This window comes from Brachyhypopomus gauderio, chromosome 5 (genome assembly GCF_052324685.1).
Source record: "Brachyhypopomus gauderio isolate BG-103 chromosome 5, BGAUD_0.2, whole genome shotgun sequence".
NCBI classification, from domain to species: domain Eukaryota; kingdom Metazoa; phylum Chordata; class Actinopteri; order Gymnotiformes; family Hypopomidae; genus Brachyhypopomus; species Brachyhypopomus gauderio.
The window spans coordinates 18,375,824-18,394,837 of NC_135215.1; the positions used below are offsets into that span (position 1 = coordinate 18,375,824).

Below are 19,014 nucleotides of genomic sequence, written 5' to 3' on the forward strand. Positions count from 1 at the left end.
GATTTTTTACACCCCAATCGAAATTTGTCCTCCGCTTTTAACCCATCTGTGCAGTCAGAACACACACACACACACACACACTAGTGATTACTAGGGGGCTGTGGATCAAACGTACCCAGAGCGGTGGGCAGCCCTAGCCCGGCGCCCGGGGAGCAGTTGGGGTTAGGTGCCTTGCTCAAGGGCACCTCAGTCATGGCCTGTCTGGGAATCGAACCCACGACCCTCCGGTCACAAGACCAGTTCCCTAACCGCCAGGCCATGACTGCCCGTCATGAACCGTCGCGAATCGAACCGTACCGCGCCAAGCAGGCCCTAGTGGAAATGGGCCATATCATTGTCCTGTGGTAGGGAATTGGTCTTGTGACCAGAGGGTCATGGGTTCAATTCCCAGGCCTGAGGCCATGACTGAGGTGGCCTTGAGCAAGGCACCTAACCCCAACTGCTCCCAGGGCACCGGGCTAGGGCTGCCCACTGCTCTGGGCATATGTGCACCACAGCCCCCTAGTAATCACTAGTGTGTGTGTATGTGTTCTAACTTCACAAATGGGTAAATGCGGAGGACAAATTTCGATTGCGGTGAAAAATCACAATTGACAAAAATGGCACATTTCACATTTTCAAAAAAGTGACGAGTAGATGTTGAATGTTCTTTAAAAACCTTACTTAAGTGGAAGTACAGAAGTATTCAATATTTTTTGCAATTAAGTATTATTCTAAAATGTATTACTCAAGTACTGAAAGTAAAAAGTACAAGTATTGTGTTTTGTATTAAATAAAGCAGTCAACGTTTGACTATCAAATTTTTTATATATCACATACAAATCAATCAATTCAAAGACCACAAATACAAGTGTTCTGTATGTAAAAACAAGTAGCAACTTATAAAACTGGGCTTATCATCGTTTTCCAAGGGTGAGCCTACTGTCCTGCGTTTATCTTCAATAAATGTCCGTACCCTATAAAAACACTACACTATAAAAAATGGGCACATGATTAGTCAGCACGAAGAGACACGGCTTACTGTTGCTAAAACCACAATTCAGTGTGACATAGTCTTTATGATTGCCAGCTAATGTTAAGTGAATACTGCAGCACATCATGAACATAATTAGGTTAGTTAGCTAGCTAAGATAGCTAACCTACCTAGCGCTTAGTGACATCTAAAGCTGGTGTGCCTTCTGGGCGTTATATTTGTAACTTACCTTGATGTATTTATTCAAGTTCGAAGAATTTTTGAAGGCCGATATTTCACACTATTTAGGGAGGCAGAGTAGGCACTTCATCCTATAGGAATTTACTTTCACTCCAGCAAACGAAAACATTGTCTCTATGTAGGGCCAGGGGTGGTCTCCTTCCTCAAACATTGTCTCTATACAGGGCCAGGGGTGGTCTCCTTCCTCAAACATTGTCTCTATGTAGGGCCAGGGGTGGTCTCCTTCCTCAAACATTGTCTCTATGCAGGGCCAGGGGTGGTCTCCTTCCTCAAACATTGTCTCTAGGTAAGGCCAGGGGTAGTCTCCTTCCTCAAACATTGTCTCTGTGTAGGGCCAGGGGTGGTCTCCTTCCTCAAACATTGTCTCCTTCCTCATGTCTCTAGGTAGTGTCAGGGGTGGTCTCCTTCCTCACCCTCACCGCCATGATCACTCGATGTGGAAGGTGCCAATATATGTACATTAAAATGACAACAAGCTTATGTAATACACTTATTCTTCTGCTGTTAACAAAACACAGTAGCTACCATCTCTTTTAATGTGATAAAAACGAATTATCTTGAATCATTTTGAGTATATTTCCATCCAATGGAGAATGGGTTCCCTTTGAGTCTTGGTCCTCCCGAGGTTTCTTCCTAATCCCCACCCTATAGGGAGTTTTTCCTACTGTCGCCTTTGGCTTGCTCATTAGGGATCTGGACCCATACGATTGTAAAGCTGCTTTGTGACGTGTGTTTGTCTTTGACTTTGAATATATGTGCTTTAAAGCTAGGCTTAAGCTAGGTTTATACTTGACGCGTCATGACTGGCGCGAGGGTTTGCGCGGTAAAAATGATCCAATCACGTTGGCCCTGCTCGGTCGCACTTTGTGCGGTGCTTCAGCGGAATGAACAAAGTCATGTTTGCAGGGTTCATACACTTTTACAAGGTGGAATTCGAGCGCTTGAATTCAAGGTCCATTTTCATTTCCAGCTCCTTAAGCTTAATTAAGTTACATATTTATACATATACTCGAAATGATTAGAAATAATTCGCCTTTTTATCACATTATTTAATGGTTCTTTATTTTCAAAACACCCAATCTTAACGTCTTCACGTTCTCTCATGTTTCCCCCTGGAATTACAAGAGGCTTGTATTTGTTAACGTAATACAAGAGAACTGTTCAGTCAGATAGCTATTTGTGAAACTAAATACAGTTACAATTTCAAGCATTTTCAAGTACTTCAGCCAAAATCCCAGCATTTTTCAAACCTGGGACACAATGCAACATTCAAATTCGTCAGGTAAATGTTCATTCTCCTGTTTTTGAGGGGTTTCTTTATAATACCATATATCATTTCGGAGAACACTGCAAATAATGTGACGCGCCAAGTATAAACGCCTCCGCCGTTCGCGCTGGTTCGCAGGAGGTGTGTGGAGTCGCGCGCTACGGTCACTCGTGAAAGTATATAAAAGTATTAAACTAATGGAAAATATGTAGTGAAGTAAAAGTAGAAGTAGGAGAAAAAATACTCCAGTAAAGTACATTAGTACTTAAGCACAGTAGTGAAGTAGATCTACTTCGTTACTATACATCTCTGATTAAGTCACATAGTACTCAATACTGCAAGGGCATTAAAGCGTTAAATAATTATCTAAACTGGTTTGATGTTCATTGGGAACAAGACTTGTGGATAAATAGACAAAGTCTTTCATTCTTATCATGCTTTTCTTACAGTCACTTGTTGACTGAACATATCTTTCTATCTGCATTAGGCCTACCTGTGGCAACTCAGAGCAATTTCTGATTTCTAATAAAAGAAGTGACTCCACAGACAGTCAGCATTCTTTCTGAAGAATTGTTGCCTTTTAATGACTTTTATGCCAGTCTTTTAAATTAAATTAATTTATTCATTCTTAATAGGGCAGACTTGAACAACTCAGAGATTTGGGAGACAGCAAAAGTTCTACAATAGGGTTAATCATGAAAGGCCTTTGCATTTGTGAGCATTAAAATGTACATAAAAAGGGAAATACATTCATGCAGTGTGTCAGTGTGGCTTTGCCTCAGAGCAGTCTGGACCCTTGTGTGAGTCAGGGCCCTGCTACACTCAGGCATGTTGGCTCTCATGCAGTGTGCTGTCTGGAGCAGTTATTCCAAACCCATATCAAACCTCTAATCCTGTTAATTATGGACTTCAGTGGTCTGGGAATATTAGAGATGGTTCAGCACTTTCACAGCCTTTTAATCACCACAAGGAACATTTCACTTCCTATGTTGCGTGGTGTTTGGGCCAGTCCTTTTGGATGGTGTTTTGGCTGGTCCCATTACGTGGTGTTTGGGCCAGTCCTGTTGTGTGGTGTTTGGGCCTGTCCTGTTGGATGGTGTTTGGGCCAGTCCTGTTGTGTGGTGTTTGGGCCCGTCCTATTGGATGGTGTTTGAGCCAGTCCTGTTGGGTGGTGTTTGGGCTCGTCCTGTTGGTTGGTGTTTGGGCCCATCCTGTTGGTTGGTGTTTGGGCCAGTCCTGTTGTGTGGTGTTTGGGCCCATCCTGTGACATGGTGTTTAGGCCAGTCCTGTTGCATGGTGTTTAGGCCAGTCCTGTTGCATGGTGTTTGGTCCTGGAATCCAGTAATTGTGATGCTGCTTCTCTTCTGTCCCAGGAGGCCATTCTCAAGCTAGGGCCATTGCCACGGTTGCTGAATGACATCAGTGTGGCCCTGCGTAACCCACAGCTGCACCGGCAGGCTAGTCACCAGCCACCGGAGCGACACCTCGCACGCCCCCCCTTTAGCCGGCCATCCACCAATGACTTCCAGAGTCTGATGATGAGGGAGATGAACAGGTCTGAGAGAACCTCCTCCCTCTGAACTCCACACAGCACAATTACACAGTGCAGAATTACACACTTTAGTGTGTGAACACTATACAGAAGTACACATTGCAGAAGTGTACATGTGTACATGTGTGAAGACTAGTTACACACTCTAAAAGTGAATCTGGACACTGTAAATGTGAACGTGAACACTATATAGAATCACACACTGTCAAAAGTGTGTGAACAATATACAGAATTTAACAGTGTAAATTACACACATTAACAGAATTACACATATTACATTTATGCAAGCAATATACAGAATTGTAAAATGTGCATGTGTGAACACTACAGAATTACACATTGTAAATGTGTGTACAGTTCAACAGATATCTCTCGGCAGTGTAAGTTGTGTACAATGTATAAAATGTACAGTGTTCACATATGCAGTGTTGACAACATTTCTAGTTCTATCTGTGCATTGATTTCTGTGTTTGTAGTTCTATAGATACACTTTATTGACAAAAGTATTCGCTCACCCATTCGGAATCAGGTGTTCCAAACACTTCCATGGTCACAGGTGAATAAAATTAAGCACCTATGCATGTAGACTGTTTTTACAAACATTTGTGAAAGAGTGGGTCTCTCTCAGGAGCTCAGTGAATTCCAGGAACTGTGATAGGATGCCACCTGTGCAACAAATCCAATTCTGTAGTGTGAACACTACAGAATTACACATTGTAAGTGTGTGTACAGTTCAACAGATATCTCTCGGCAGTGTAAGTTGTGTACAATGTATAAAATGTACAGTGTTCACATATGCAGTGTTGACAACATTTCTAGTTCTATCTGTGCATTGATTTCTGTGTTTGTAGTTCTATAGATACACTTTATTGACAAAAGTATTCGCTCACCCATTCGGAATCAGGTGTTCCAAACACTTCCATGGTCACAGGTGAATAAAATTAAGCACCTATGCATGTAGACTGTTTTTACAAACATTTGTGACAGAGTGGGTCTCTCTCAGGAGCTCAGTGAATTCCAGGAACTGTGATAGGATGCCACCTGTGCAACAAATCCAATTGTGAAATTTCCTCGTTCCTAAATATTCCACTGTCAGCTGTATTATAAGAAACGTTTAGGAACGACAGCTACTCAGCCACAAAGTGGTAGGCCACATAAACTGATGGAGCAGGGTCGGTGGATGCTAAAACGCATAGTGCGACGAGGTCACCAACTTTCTAGAGAGTCAATCACTACAGACATCCAAACTTCATGTGGCCTTCAGATTATCTCAAGAACAGTGTGCAGTTAGCTTAATGGAATGGGTTTCCATGATCGAGCAGCTGCATCCAAGCCATACATCACCAAGTGCAATGCCTAGTGTCGGATGCAGGGGTGTAAAGCACATCGTCACTGGATTCTAGAGCAAAAGTGTAAGGTTTGGTGTGACCTCACAAATGCACTTCTGGAAGAATGGTCAAGAAACCCCATAAACACACCCCTAAACCTTGTGGACAGCCTTCCCAAAAGAGTTGAAGCTGTTCTAGATGCCAAGGGTGGACCAACCTCATATTGAACCATATGAATTAGGAATGTGATGTCACTTAAGCTCATATGTGAGTCAGGGAAGGTGAGCGAATACTTTTGGTGAGCAATATAGTGTATCTGTGCATAGTTCTATGTATTTGTAGCTGTGTCTATTCCCATCTGTCAATCTGTAGATATCAATCTGCAAGAAATGTTTGAAGAGCTATAGACATTTCAGAGTGTTGGCTCCAGACACCAATGCAGTCTTTGCTGTGTCTGTAATTCTGTGGACACTAACGCAGTGTTGGCTGTGTCTGTAGTTCTATAGATATCTCTCGCCTGCCGTCCCCCACGGCTGGTATGTCTGGGGGTGGAGCTCTCTCCCATCCCGGCATGGCTGCCTTTGAGAGAGATCACCGTGGTAACAAAGAAGTGTTCTATGTGACACGCCCACCCCTAGCACGCTCAAGCCCTGCCTACTGCACAAGCAGCTCTGACATCACCGAGCCAGATCCCAAGGTACACACACACAGCAACACTGATGACACATACAGCAACAATGACCACACACACAGCAACACTGACTACACACACACAGCAACACTGACCACACACTCACAGCAACACTGACCACACACACACACACACACACACACACACACACACACACACACACACACACACACACACACACACACACACACACAGCAACACTGACCACACACAAGAACACTGACCACATACACACAGAGAAACACTGACCACAGACATTTTATTTTAATAGAATTCAGAATTCTTTATTTAAAATAAAATAAATTACTAAAACCAACAAACCTTAAAAATGACCATAAAAACTATTATACTGTTACTGTACTCAGGTTGCAGATGCTATAGTCTTAACATCAGGTCGCATTAATAAAGGTCGCATTTATTTATACAGGGAGTTTAACCCAGACAATAAACTGAAGCTCTGTTTATAGTTTGGCTAATTTTGGTGTGTGTGTGTGCGTGCATGTTCGTGTGTGTGTGCATGTGCACATGTGTGTATGCATGCATGTGTGTGTGCATATGTGTGCATGTGCATATGTGCACATGTGTGTGTGTGCGTGTGTTCGCGCACACATGGGTGTGTGTGTGTGTGTGTGTGTGTGTGTGTGTGTGTGGTAGGTGCTGAGTGTGAATAAGAGTGTGTCTATGATGGACCTACAGGACTCTCGCATCAACAGCATCTCCAACCTTCACTCCGTCAACGACATGCTCAACTCCTCACAGGGCTCCATCGCCGGCCTGGGCAGCTTCGGCCCACTAGGTGGCGCCCCTCTGCGCGTGGGTGGGCGCGTGTCCGCTGGCTCGGGCGGCTCCAGCATGTCGGGCGGCCTGCGTCTGGCTCACGGGGGAGGCATGGCCCCAGACTCCCTCTCCCAGCAACAGCAGGCGGCGGCCGCCGCCATGCACGTGCCCCTCTCCTTCCAGAACCCGCTGTTCCATCTGGCATCGGACGGGCCACAGTACCACACCCCTCCCCACGGCCCGTCCCACGGCCCTCCCCACGGCCCGCCCCACGGCCCGTCCCACGGCCCGCCCCATGGCCCGCCCCATGGCCCGTCCCACGGCCCGTCCCACGGCCCGTCCCACGGCCCGCCCCATGGCCCGTCCCATGGCCTGCCCCATGCCGCACCCCCTCCACTCCTCCTGGCTCCAGAACCTGAGAACGGCCATGTGGGCTTCGGCATGCCGGCTTTCGGCCACGGCGGCTTCTCCCGCAGCGAGGACCTGTCGGGCCTGCGCACGCAGAACAGTCTGGTGCAGCCCAGCATCGTGCACTCTCACAGCTACAGCGACGACTTCACCCGCCACAACCAGGCCGACTACGCCCGAAGGCAGCTTTCCCTGCAGGTGCAGGTACGCCCCACCTTCTCCGCTCTGGGTGGTTGCTACATTTTGTTGTTTTTATTATTTCATGGCTTATGTAAATCATGGCTTATGTGGAAATTCTGTTCTGTATCCTGAAAGGTGTGATGTAAATGAATTATCACTGCTAAGATAAATATACCGCATTTTTGTAACAAGCTTCATCTGCAGTTCGTCACCATAACAATTCTCAAATCAAAAATATACATATACATATACACTGATAAAAATAAGGAGAAAAAAAGCCACTGACATGAAACCCTTGTGATTGACTAAATTGGATCTCTCAGAGGACAAACTGGAGCTGATCTTCAGCAAGCTTGTCTGTCTAGCCGAGTCTGTCTGTAGGTCAAACCCACACCACAAACGTGATTTTGTCTTTTTAGTCTGATTAAAGACCATACAGAAACGAAAATATTAAGTATAGGCAACACTAGCAGAGAACATTACAGAATATCAATAACAAATAACAACTTAATAAATAAGAATATAAATGACTTATCAGTATAACCGTGTGGCAAAGAGTTATCAGTACTAACACTGGTGGTTAATTTCAAGTGTCCATGTTCTCTCTCCTCCTGTCTAGGAGAACCTCCAGCAGCAGGTGTTGATGGGAATGGCCCCCCAGACCGCTACAGGCACTGGCACACCCGCCTCAGTTGCCACACCCCCAACCACCATGCACCCTGTCCGTCAGGCCTCCATGGCCCCGCCTCCAGCCCAGCGTGTCAAGCCTCAGCCCTCTCACCAGCTGTCCGTCAGCTCGGCTGCTAACTCCACCCCTCCAAAGGCTCGGCCCCAGAGCGGCAACCTCCTTCAGTCACCTGAGTCGAGTTTTGGGGCGAGGCCATTACCACGGCAGCAGCTGTCTGTTAAGGATAGTCCCGCCCCTGGCCTCCCACATCAGTCCAGCACAGCAAGTGACAGCCAGCCACCACAAGGGGGCCTTAATGAGAACGCTGAGAATGCATCAAACGAAACACCTGCTAAACCTGGAGCCCAAACCAACCAACAGCACCTGTTGAAGCCTACAACAAACAAACAGGTACACATATATATACACGTACAGAATACACACACACACACACACACACACACACACACACACACACACACGCACACATATAGAATACACACACATACACACACACATACACACACAGAATACACACACACGCACACATATAGAATACATACACACACACAGAGTACACACACACACACACACATATACACACAGAATACACACACGCACACTTATAGAATACACACACAGAGTACACACACGTACAGAATACACACACACACACACTTACAGAATACACACACACACAGAATACATACACACGGGCACACATAGAATAAACACATACACACACATACACATGCACACACACACACACACATATAGAATACAAACATGTATGGAATACACAGACACACACACACATCCATACACCCACGCATGCATGCACACATACACACAGTGCCTTTGGTACAAAAGTACAAAGCTAACACACAGTAAAGCTGATTCACTCTTATTTCACAAATATTTATTGTACCTTTTTCATCTGATAGAGGCTTTAATTAACACACACTTCATAAAGCACATAAGCACATAATCACAAAGCCCATGCTGGGTATGAAACCCATAACCTGCTGCCTAACTGCGCTGTTTATTCTGTTTATTTATTCTGTTTATCCGTGTGCTGGTTACCAGGGTGCGAAGTCTCCGTCTACGCTGAATCCTCCAACTCCTGCATCAGAGCGGACAGTGGCTTGGGTGTCCAACATGCCGCACCTGTCCGCCGACATCGAGAGTCTGCGTGTGGACAGAGAAGATCTGAAATTAAAGGAGCACTCCAAGAGCATGGACGAGTCTCGGCTGGACCGGGTCAGTGCCTCTGGTCTGGAATCAGTAGTCAGTGCATCTGCTCTAGGGTCAGTGGTCAGTTCCTCTGGTCTGGAATTAGTGGTCAGTGCATCTGCACTAGGTTCAGTGATCAGTGCATCTGCACTAGGGTCAGTGGTCAGGACATCTTCTCTGGAATCAGTGGTCAGTAGGGGTGTGACGATACACTCAGCTCACGAGATGAGACGAGACACGATATTGGGTTCACGAGAACGAGACGAGACAAGATTTTAAGAACACTAAAATGACAAATTATATGACTGGACAACAGACTTTTATTTAACCAAGTTGCACATGCATTTTGAAATGTTTTATTATAACTCTTAACATGCATGACGTAACCATGAACTTTTAATAAACTTCTTCCTCTACAAATTGAAATTAAAATAAAATTTTATAAAAGTTAAAATAAGATAAATAAAATTACATTTTATAAATTCTCCTTTTTTGAAGTGCAAACAATATTATGTGCAAAACAAAAAGTTCTTCTCAGTCAATACAGAGTGCAAATAGTGCAAACAGAGCCTAACCAAGTATGTCAGTGAATTTGCTGCAACTACACTGCCATGTTCTTTTTAAAGAAAATTTGCATATTAGCATCCCCACACTGCTCCCGATATCCTTTGCTGTCTCAACTTGCCAAAGCGCCGTTCTGTCCCTGCTACCTCTGTTCAAGTGAGATATGTTGATTTGAGTACTGAGCTGTGGTGGTGCTGTAAATGTCTCTGCATCCTGCTCGTATTAACCGAGGTGTACAGCATTATTTTCATACAATGTTTGCATATGTAGTGTCTTATCAGTCACTCTCTTGCCATTTATCATTTCCACCGGGTACCCAAAATCCTGCCAAACAAACGATTTGAAAGTGGTGGGTGCATCTTCAATAGTAATACCTGAATTTTCCGACGTCATTCTGGTTGCTTGCTGGATCACAAATCCCGCGAGACAGATTTTCAACGCGACGAGAAATATCGCAGAGTTACATCTCGCGAGATCTCATGACACAAGATCTCGTCACACCCATAGTGGTCAGTACCTCTGGTCTGGGGTCAGTAATCAGCGCCTCTGCTCTGAGGTCACTGGCTATAGAATCAAGACAATATTAATCAGAATTAGCATTATTATTTACAGCACTGAGTAGACACTCTTCACCAAAGATAATTATACAAGTATGTATCTGTGTAAGTAGAGCATATAAACACAGAACGCAGCTGACATTTTTCCCCATTTTTGTCTCTGTTTGAAGACAGCAGATTTCAGAGTTCTCGATTCCCTGGGGGGAATTTACCACATTCTTAGTGACAGTTCGCATTCATATCTTAATGTACCTTTGTATTGTATATCCTGTTTTCATCTGTGTGTGTGTGTGTGTGTGTGTAGGTGCGTGAGTACGAGGAGGAGATCCACTCGCTGAAGGAGAGGCTGATGATGTCCCACCGTAAGCTGGAGGAGTACGAGCGTCGTCTGCACTCGCAGGAGCAGCAGACCAACAAGATCCTGCTGCAGTACCAGAGCCGGCTGGACGACAGCGAGAGGCGGCTGAGGCAGCAGCAGATGGAGAAGGACTCGCAGATCCAGGGCATCATCAGCAGGTCACAGCCCCACCCAGGCCCAGCCAGCAGCCAGGGGATTGGACGGGGCGGGCATGCTGCCAGGGGAGGAGGCGGGGCCCGGAACTGCGTCTAGGGCAGGGGGCGGGGACTGAGGGGGCGGCCAGGGGACTGGGGGTGGGACGTGGGACACGGGGAGAGGGCGGCACACAAACATACGTCATTGGTAGGGGGTGTGGCTTGCACACATCTAGAAGAAAGGTGGCGGGGCATATGTATATGTGCGCGTGTGTAGATGTGTGTGTGTGTGTGTGTGTGTGTGTGTGTGTGTGTGTGTGTGTGTGATGGAGCAGTCTCGGTGGAGTCCAGAAGACAGCACATGAGCACGTTGACAGGGCTGAGGAGCGTGTGGAGCTCTGGTGGTCCTGCGGTGTCACCGTTGCTCAGTGGTCTCCCTGCTGGGCTAGAACCGTACACGTCCTTCCAACGCACCAGACGTACACTGGTTCAGACCTGCCGCAAGGCTCCTAGCTCGTTAATTAGCAGAGAGGAGGACGCGAGCCAGGCGTGTTTGGGGAGGGGTGGAGGTGGTGGAGGTGGTGGAGGACTCTCCCAAGCAGGCGTAGTACAGGAGGAGGCATGGGAGCTGTGGCCCTGTTAGCCAGTGCTCTGTAGATGAAGCCAGGGACGACATGCCACGGCCACCAACACTTCCTGCCATGTGATGTTCCTGTGTTGTGTAGTGTGATTGTGTTGTGGTTAACTGTGTGTTTATTGTTCCAATGTCTGCTATTTTGTGGTATTCTGTGGTATTTTATGTCTATTATAGTGTTGTTCTTTTTTTGATGACATTGTGTTGTATGTTCATTTTTTATTTATTGTTTTGTGTATTCGTAGATAGTTTGTGTAGCTCAGTTATTGTGATGTTTTGTGAATGGGGCCATGTGTTGTGCGTTGTGTCCTATACAGCGTTGTGTGACTGACTGTGTCTGAGTGAGGGTTTGACTACTGACTGACTGTGTGTCAGTCAGTGCTACCTGTGTGTGTTGTGTAACCGTGGTGTTGTGGAGTTGTGTGATTGTGCTGTTGTGTGCTGTGTTGCAGGCTGATGGCGGTGGAGGATGAGTTGAGAGGGAGTGGCGTTCCTGACATTAAAACCCGAATATTTACAGGAGAGGTCTGTCTCTTTCACACACGCACACAGCTCACCATAGTTCTGCACCGGCTAACCTACTCAGAAATAGCTACGTTTCCATGCACATAAACGGAACGTATCCGCAGCAGAACGTATCCGAAGTGTTTGAAAGTACGATGGGAATAGATGGACTGAAGCTTTTCCACGTGAGCCGTGTGAAGATGCTCTACGTAATGAGCTTCCCGTTATTAGTTGCTGGCTTGAGTGGGAACTGAACTTCACACCAAGCTGTCAAGAGGTTTCTGCCCTGTGTTCTTCCTGCCATAGAGCTGAAATAGAACAGAGTGCTAGTGGGTAAACCAATTTGAAAATGTCGCATGTTGCTGGTCAAAATGTTGACATGTCTGGGGCAGGAAGTGTCACACGTGGGCGGTTTCAGAAACGCGGGTAGTAAGTGTCACACGTGGGCTACTTCGGAGACCCTGGGCAGTAACAGCGTATCACGCGGGGCGGTTCAGAGACGCGAAGGCGGTAACAGTGTTACACGCGGGGCAGTTCAGAGTTGCGGGCCGGTAACCGTGTCAAACGCGGGCGACTTTGGACACGCAGGGCGTTAACAGTGTCACACGCGGGCGGATTCGGAGTTGCGGAGCGGTAACAGTGTCACATGCTGACCGCTTTAGAGACAGAGACAAAAGTCTAAACAAAACAATGAGAATTGGCAACGATAAGAAATCCAGGGATACTAGACGTGCCCGTCATGACCCAGCACCCCGCAGGTGATGATGTGCATGAAAACGTAGTTGTAGCTCAGAGCGGTGACACCATTTCACTCCCTGGTGTTCTTTAACACATGTTCTTTAGCACCGTTATTACGTCAGTCATAGTGCGCCTGTGTTAATGTGAGCGTGCTGTCCCCTTCAGCCTGTCTTTCACATCACCCTGTTCGCCCATCTCACACAGCACTACTGGTTTGTGTGTGTGTGTGTGTGTGTGTGTGTGTGTGTGTGTGTGTGTGTGTGTGTGTGTGTGTGTGTGTGTGTGTGTGTGTGTGTGAGTGCTTGTATCTGTCCATTTTTTTTGTAATGTGTCTTTTCAGTGGCTGGTGTGTCTTTGGCAGCTACAGTGAGTGGTTTAGGAAACAGTGTACATTTAATTGTTAACAGAGCACAGTGAGTGGTATCGGGAACATAGTGTACTGTTAGCTGAAGTGCACAGTGAGTGGTATAAGAAACAAAGTGTACAGTTAAGTAACAGTGAGTAAGTGGTATAGGGAACACTTTACTGTTAACAGAGCACAGTGAGTGGTTTAGGGAGCACAGTGTACAATTACCAGAGCACAGTGAATGGTTTAGGGAACACAGTGTACAGTTAACAGAGCACAGTGAGTGGTTTAGGGAACACAGTGTACAGTTAACAGCACAGTGAGTGGTTTAGGGAACACAGTGTACAGTTAACAGAGCACAGTGAGTGGTTTAGGGAACAAAGTGTACAGTTAACAGAGCACAGTGAGTGGTTTAGGGAACACAGTGTACAGTTAACAGAGCACAGTGAGTGGTTTAGGGAACACAGTGTACAGTTAACAGAGCACCGTGAGTGGTTTAGGGAACACAGTGTACAGTTAACAGAGCACAGTGAGAGGTTTAGGGAACACAGTGTACTGTTAACAGTGATTGGTATAGGAAACAGTGTACAGTTAACTGTGCAGAGCACATACGCTTACAGCTTAGTGCTGCAGTGAAGTGAGTCCTGGGTTTAGTTCTCTTCTGAGAATAGTCATAGTAATATGTAAGGTTATATATCTGGACATAAGGGCAGTGTTCTATTACTTGCTTTGCTACAAAGTATTAGGATATATGATGGTCTCCACAGGGTTGCAACTAGATACTTTCTGAGGTGTATGCAAACATACTATCGGCGCCCCCCGCACTCCACCCCCACCCCCCACCAACTCGGCAAATATTTTTCTGGCATCGATTTGGCGCCCCCTCTAGTGCAGCGCCCCTATGCGTCGCATACGCTGCATACCCCCTTTTTACGCCACTGGGTCTCCATAAGGATATTGCTTTGTAAAGGGACAAGCTTTGTTTAGGGCATTTCTATTATGTAGAGAGGCATATTTCTAGAATGGAGAATACCTGTGTGTGGGTGTAGTGATACGGCGGATGGATATGGTAAGCATGTACATGTGAGTGAGCACAGGCACCATGTACGTCAGCAGTACCAGACTTGGTGGGTCACACTGGGAGAGTGTGAATTAAGGCTCTGTGGCATCTCACATGGGGGACAGTGTGAGATGAGGACCTGCAGCATCTCACATAGGGGAAAGTGTGAGATGAGGACATTCAGCATCTCACGTGGGGGGAGTTTGATGTGTGAGACTGTGTGGTCTCACATAGGATAGGGCATGAGGTCAGAACTGTGGCATCTCACGTTGGGAGAGTGTGGGGTGAGGGCGTGTGGTGTTTCACGTGGGGGGAAATTTGAGGGTGTTTGGTGTCTTGCGTGGGGGGAAATTTGATGTGTGGGCCTGTGTGGTCTTACATGTAGGAGTGTGTGAGGTGAGGGTCCATGGTGTCTCGGGAGGAGAGGTAGGTGTGGGCCTGTGGAGTCTCACGTGAGGGGAGTGTGAAGTGAGGGACAGTGTGAAATGAGAGACAAAAGTGTCTCACGTGGAGGGAGTGTGAGTGAGGTACCATAGTGTCTCACGTAGGGGGTGTGAGAACTGAGCCTGTAGTGTCTCACATGTGGGGAGTATAAGGTGAGTGGCCATAGTGTCTCACATAAAGGGAGTGTGATGTGAGGGCCAGTGACGTGTCATGTAGGAGGCAGGTATGACGTGAGGTCCGTGGTGTCTCCTGTGGGGAGCAGCATGATATGAGCACGTGAAACATCTCACGCAGGGAAGGCGTGAGGTGAGGTCTCATGTTGGCAGCTGTCTCCTAGAGATGCCTGGTAGAAGGTTAGCCTAACATAGTTTCTGCAGTGCAGAGGGACTCAAATACCAGCTGTCCTCTCCACCTCTGCTCTCTCTCTCTTTCTCTCTGTCTTTCTCCTCCACTGTCTTTGCTCCCTCTTTTTAACTCGTTTTTTTTCCTTCCTGACCCCTCCCTGTTTTCTACTTCCACTTGGTTTGTTCTTCATTCATTCTCTCACTAATCTGCCCTCCATCACTGTACTATACGCTTCCCTTCTTTAACTCCTCTCCTCTCCTGTCTTCTTCCCATCTCTCCTCTCCTCCCTCTCCTGTGCTCCCCGTTAGGATGATCCGTATTCTTCTCTGGGTTCCATTGAGCCACCCCTGCTTCCAGGAGGGGAGGGGCTTCTGCCGTTAAACCCCATCTCGGGTCTCTCCTCTGTGGCCACGTCCTCACTCAGCTCCCCCTGGAACGGAGCGCTCCCTCCCCTGCCCCCGCGCCTGCTCATCAGCCAGAACGGGGATCTCCGCGGCAACCCCGGCTTCCCTGGCAATGCCGTCTCTGCGGGGGCGGCGGCTTGCTGGGGCGCGGAGGGGGGGCGCGTGGGCTAGTCATGTGACCTCTGAGAGCTGACAGAGCTTGGTGCAAATGCAGATACCAAGTGACATTCCAACATACGCATATGTAATATTGTTACTTCAGACATTGCAGTATTACACCCATGTCCTCTTCTATCTGTTCATTTAGAGGTGTTCATATAAGGGTGTTTCTCTGCCATATTTCTCTGCTGCACTTAAATGTGCCATCAGTTCAACCTGTTTGTTTTACTAGTCTGTTAATAAAAAGGGTTTCTTAAAAATACTAAAGTGTTTAATCAACTAGCAGTTCATTTTAAGGTTTCTTTAAGTAAGATGTCTGACACATCACATTTAATATACATGGTGAATGCACAAGTCTGAAGAGCCTGGCTTATCTGATATAGCACAAAGGCTTAGAAAGACGTTTTTAATAGAATTAACTGTAAAGTTCTTGTGCATCTCTCTCTAGTAGAGGAACGATCTCTGGCTCTAGTAAATCATATTGGGTTGTCAAGAGTTATATATTTTATTGGTTGAAATGTGAATGTTATTTTCTACTTAACTGTGAATCAATTTTTTGGTGGTGGTGTGTGTGTGTGTGTGTGTGTGTGTGTGTGTCAGAATAACATCAATCACTCATGTCACACCCATTTCATTTGCTATTGTAAATATGTCTAGCCAATCTGATTGTGTTTCCGAATGTGGGTGTTTCTGAAACCATTTTAATGGACAGTTACGCTTAGATATGACACACTCAAGACTACTGGACAATCTGTCCGTCAAAGGCTGCTTGGATTGTTATTGGACACTATATGAGCTGCTGCCCTCCTGCACTCACTCTGTCTTTCTCTCCCCCAGCCAATCTACGGTGGTCACACTGGAACATGATTGACCACAGCACGAACAGGACATGTGATTGGGCCAGCGTCAGTCCAGGAAGCTCTCCTGTGTCTGATTCGCTGAGAGAGGAGAGAGAGGAAGAGCCTGAGAAAAGCATCGTTTTAACTCCTCATATGGCAGCCCCCTCACACACACACACACACACACAGACACACACACACACCTCCACCATCTCTTCTTCTCACTTTATCTCTCAAGACATTGAGCCAAAATAATGACAATCACCTTTTTTTGTATTTAGTGGTACAACCAATTAGCAACTGTCTGCAGTTTCCAGCTGTACCTGTGTAAGACCAAAACAGGCCTGTGGCTCCTGTTCTTTAGTCAAAGAAAAACTGCATAGAGACTCACTCACACTTTCTTTCTTTACTCAGTATTATCCCATACTCTCTCTCTCTCTCTCTCTCTCTCTCTCTCTCTCTCTCTCTCAGCAGGAGTCTTTGTTGTTCTCAGCATGATGGTCGTAGAGGCTTTCTGTGTTGGTCTGTGTGCGTGCGGTTATGGTCTGTATGATGGTTATGGACTTCATAACCCACAAGCCTCCACTTCCTAATAATGACTCAATAACACTTCTTTTTTTTCTTTAAACAAGCCTTTTCAAACTTTTTAAGGAGGTGTGGTTTTTTCTGAGCCAATCAGATGTTGCCATACTGCTCAGAAGCCCCTTCCTGTACCGCCAGGGGGCGGTGCCTCTTCTCTGTGCCTAAAGAGCTCTATACAAAACAGGGGGAACAAATCAAACTTTATTGACAGGAGCACACAGGACACTTCTCTTTTTGATGCTTTGGAGTTTGTTTACCCTCCAGAAGGAAACAGAATGATGTGTAATATTGTCTCTGTTTGGACTTGCTGCTTTCGTGGACTTTAAGGACCCTTATCCTCTCATCCACTTGACTGGACAGCAACACCACGAGCAAAGATACAGCGCAACCGTGTGGACACCCATGCACGTGCCAGAACCGTCACCAAGGGGGGTTATGAGCAGAGAGGACCTGCTCAGCTCCCTGGGGCGAGCAGGTGTGTGTATGTAGGTCTCAGCTTGTGTCTGCACCTGTGACGGGATGTGTTCTGTGTGCACGTGATTGTGTGCATCTATAGGACATACGAATGGGTTTGTTGATTTTCTTTTGTGAGTATGGGCATGCAGGTGTGTGTTGTGTGTATGTATGTGACAGAAAGGGGGAGGGAGAAAGAGGGGGAGAGACAGACAGAATAGGTACATGATCAGGTGGCAAACACCACGATGAACACGGTTTTAGGTTACATCAGCTGACGACAGGGGCTCTCCTCAGGAGGAACCAGCAGTAGAGAAGAAATTATACCCAAACTAATGATGAGTATTTATAACCCTAGCTCTAGTATCTATACCACTATAGCCCATCATACTCTGTTAATGTTAGACTTTATTTAAGCACAAAATATACCCATTACGTTGTGTACTGTTCCACTGTACTATAACACTCTCCTTAGCATGGAGAGACAGACACACGCTCACACTGATCACAGAACGTAGCAGCAGCATGAATGGAGCGGTTTCATACCTCATGCTGTCTTCTCCGTTCTCGTAGACACACGCCACAGTAGGATGCGCTAGCCTGGCCCTCGTGTGCCGCCTGACCCGGGGGGTTTTGGTGCTGGTGACCCATTTACGCTCTGAGCTTATGTTGGCTTTGGTGTACATAGAGCTGAGGACGTTGGAGCTGAGACTTGTTGATTTATACAATTTTATTCATTTTACCAAGTCCTATGGTTTTTATGATTCTTCCTTGATGTTCAGTAGATTACACATATACATCATTAGTTTTGCTGGTAGATTTCTGGTCAGTTGCTTTTTTTTGTTTAATTATTATTTTTTGTTGTGGGTGAAAGTATTGAAACTTATTTTGTCTGCACTTCAGATAATATATATGAAAAAAGGAAAAAAAAAATCTAAATGAATGGTCCCCCGTGCCTCAGTGTGCTGGTTCTGACCGTCAAACCTTCCGGGTTGTTGGGAGTGACGGGCTGACTCTGCTTGCCTGTTGCCATGGCGATTTTGAATAGAACAGTCAGTCATAAATTCTTCTCAGTACACAGCAGAACCTCCTGATTTCCTAGTCACCTTTTGTGTAATAAAAGTCCTCTTAAGAAAGATAGTGGTAGTGCCTGTTCCTCCCATTGTGTAGCGCTATATTTATTATTTACGGTCATGAGAGTTTGTATCTAATATTAAGAATGAAACATCCCCAGAGTGGGATCCTACCCTTAAATTTTAGCCATAGTCACGGACAAGCCATACCGACCCTGTCCTTCTGCACGGCTGCACGGAGAGTAGGAATGTACATATCTACACAGAACCGTGGGGACGCTTCAAACCGAAGGGGAAGATTCCGTGTTTAAAATGTGAGACACCTCAGCTTATGGAGAAATGTTGTGAATGTTAATATTATTAAGAAGACAATTATTATTATATCAAAATATGATTATTATTGTAATTATCATTACTTTCATTTTATTGATATAATTGATCAGCAATTTTTCTTTTTGTGAATATGAGTTTACATTATTCCAGAAGTTTAAATAATTGGACAAA

The 19,014-nt window shown here is 46.0% G+C and overlaps 1 protein-coding gene across 8 annotated transcripts in view; it reads left to right on the plus strand.

The window, feature by feature from the left end:
• syngap1a (synaptic Ras GTPase activating protein 1a) overlaps positions 1 to 19,011 on the plus strand; it is an 83,182-nt gene extending 64,171 nt beyond the window's left edge. For 5 of the 8 annotated variants that reach the window (XM_077006191.1, XM_077006196.1, XM_077006195.1 and 2 more), the window contains 7 exons: positions 3,854 to 4,035; positions 5,859 to 6,057; positions 6,706 to 7,440; positions 8,036 to 8,494; positions 9,170 to 9,343; positions 10,742 to 10,953; positions 12,016 to 15,458. In XM_077006191.1, coding sequence (XP_076862306.1) covers positions 3,854 to 4,035; positions 5,859 to 6,057; positions 6,706 to 7,440; positions 8,036 to 8,494; positions 9,170 to 9,343; positions 10,742 to 10,953; positions 12,016 to 12,175 — 2,121 coding nt within the window. In that variant the 3' untranslated portion in view covers positions 12,176 to 15,458. Of the gene's footprint in view, positions 1 to 3,853; positions 4,036 to 5,858; positions 6,058 to 6,705; positions 7,441 to 8,035; positions 8,495 to 9,169; positions 9,344 to 10,741; positions 10,954 to 12,015; positions 15,459 to 16,400 lie in introns of those variants that run through there. The other 3 variants (XM_077006193.1, XM_077006192.1, XM_077006194.1) reach the window with 3 other exon arrangements.
• The last annotated feature ends 3 nt before the right edge of the window (positions 19,012 to 19,014 follow it).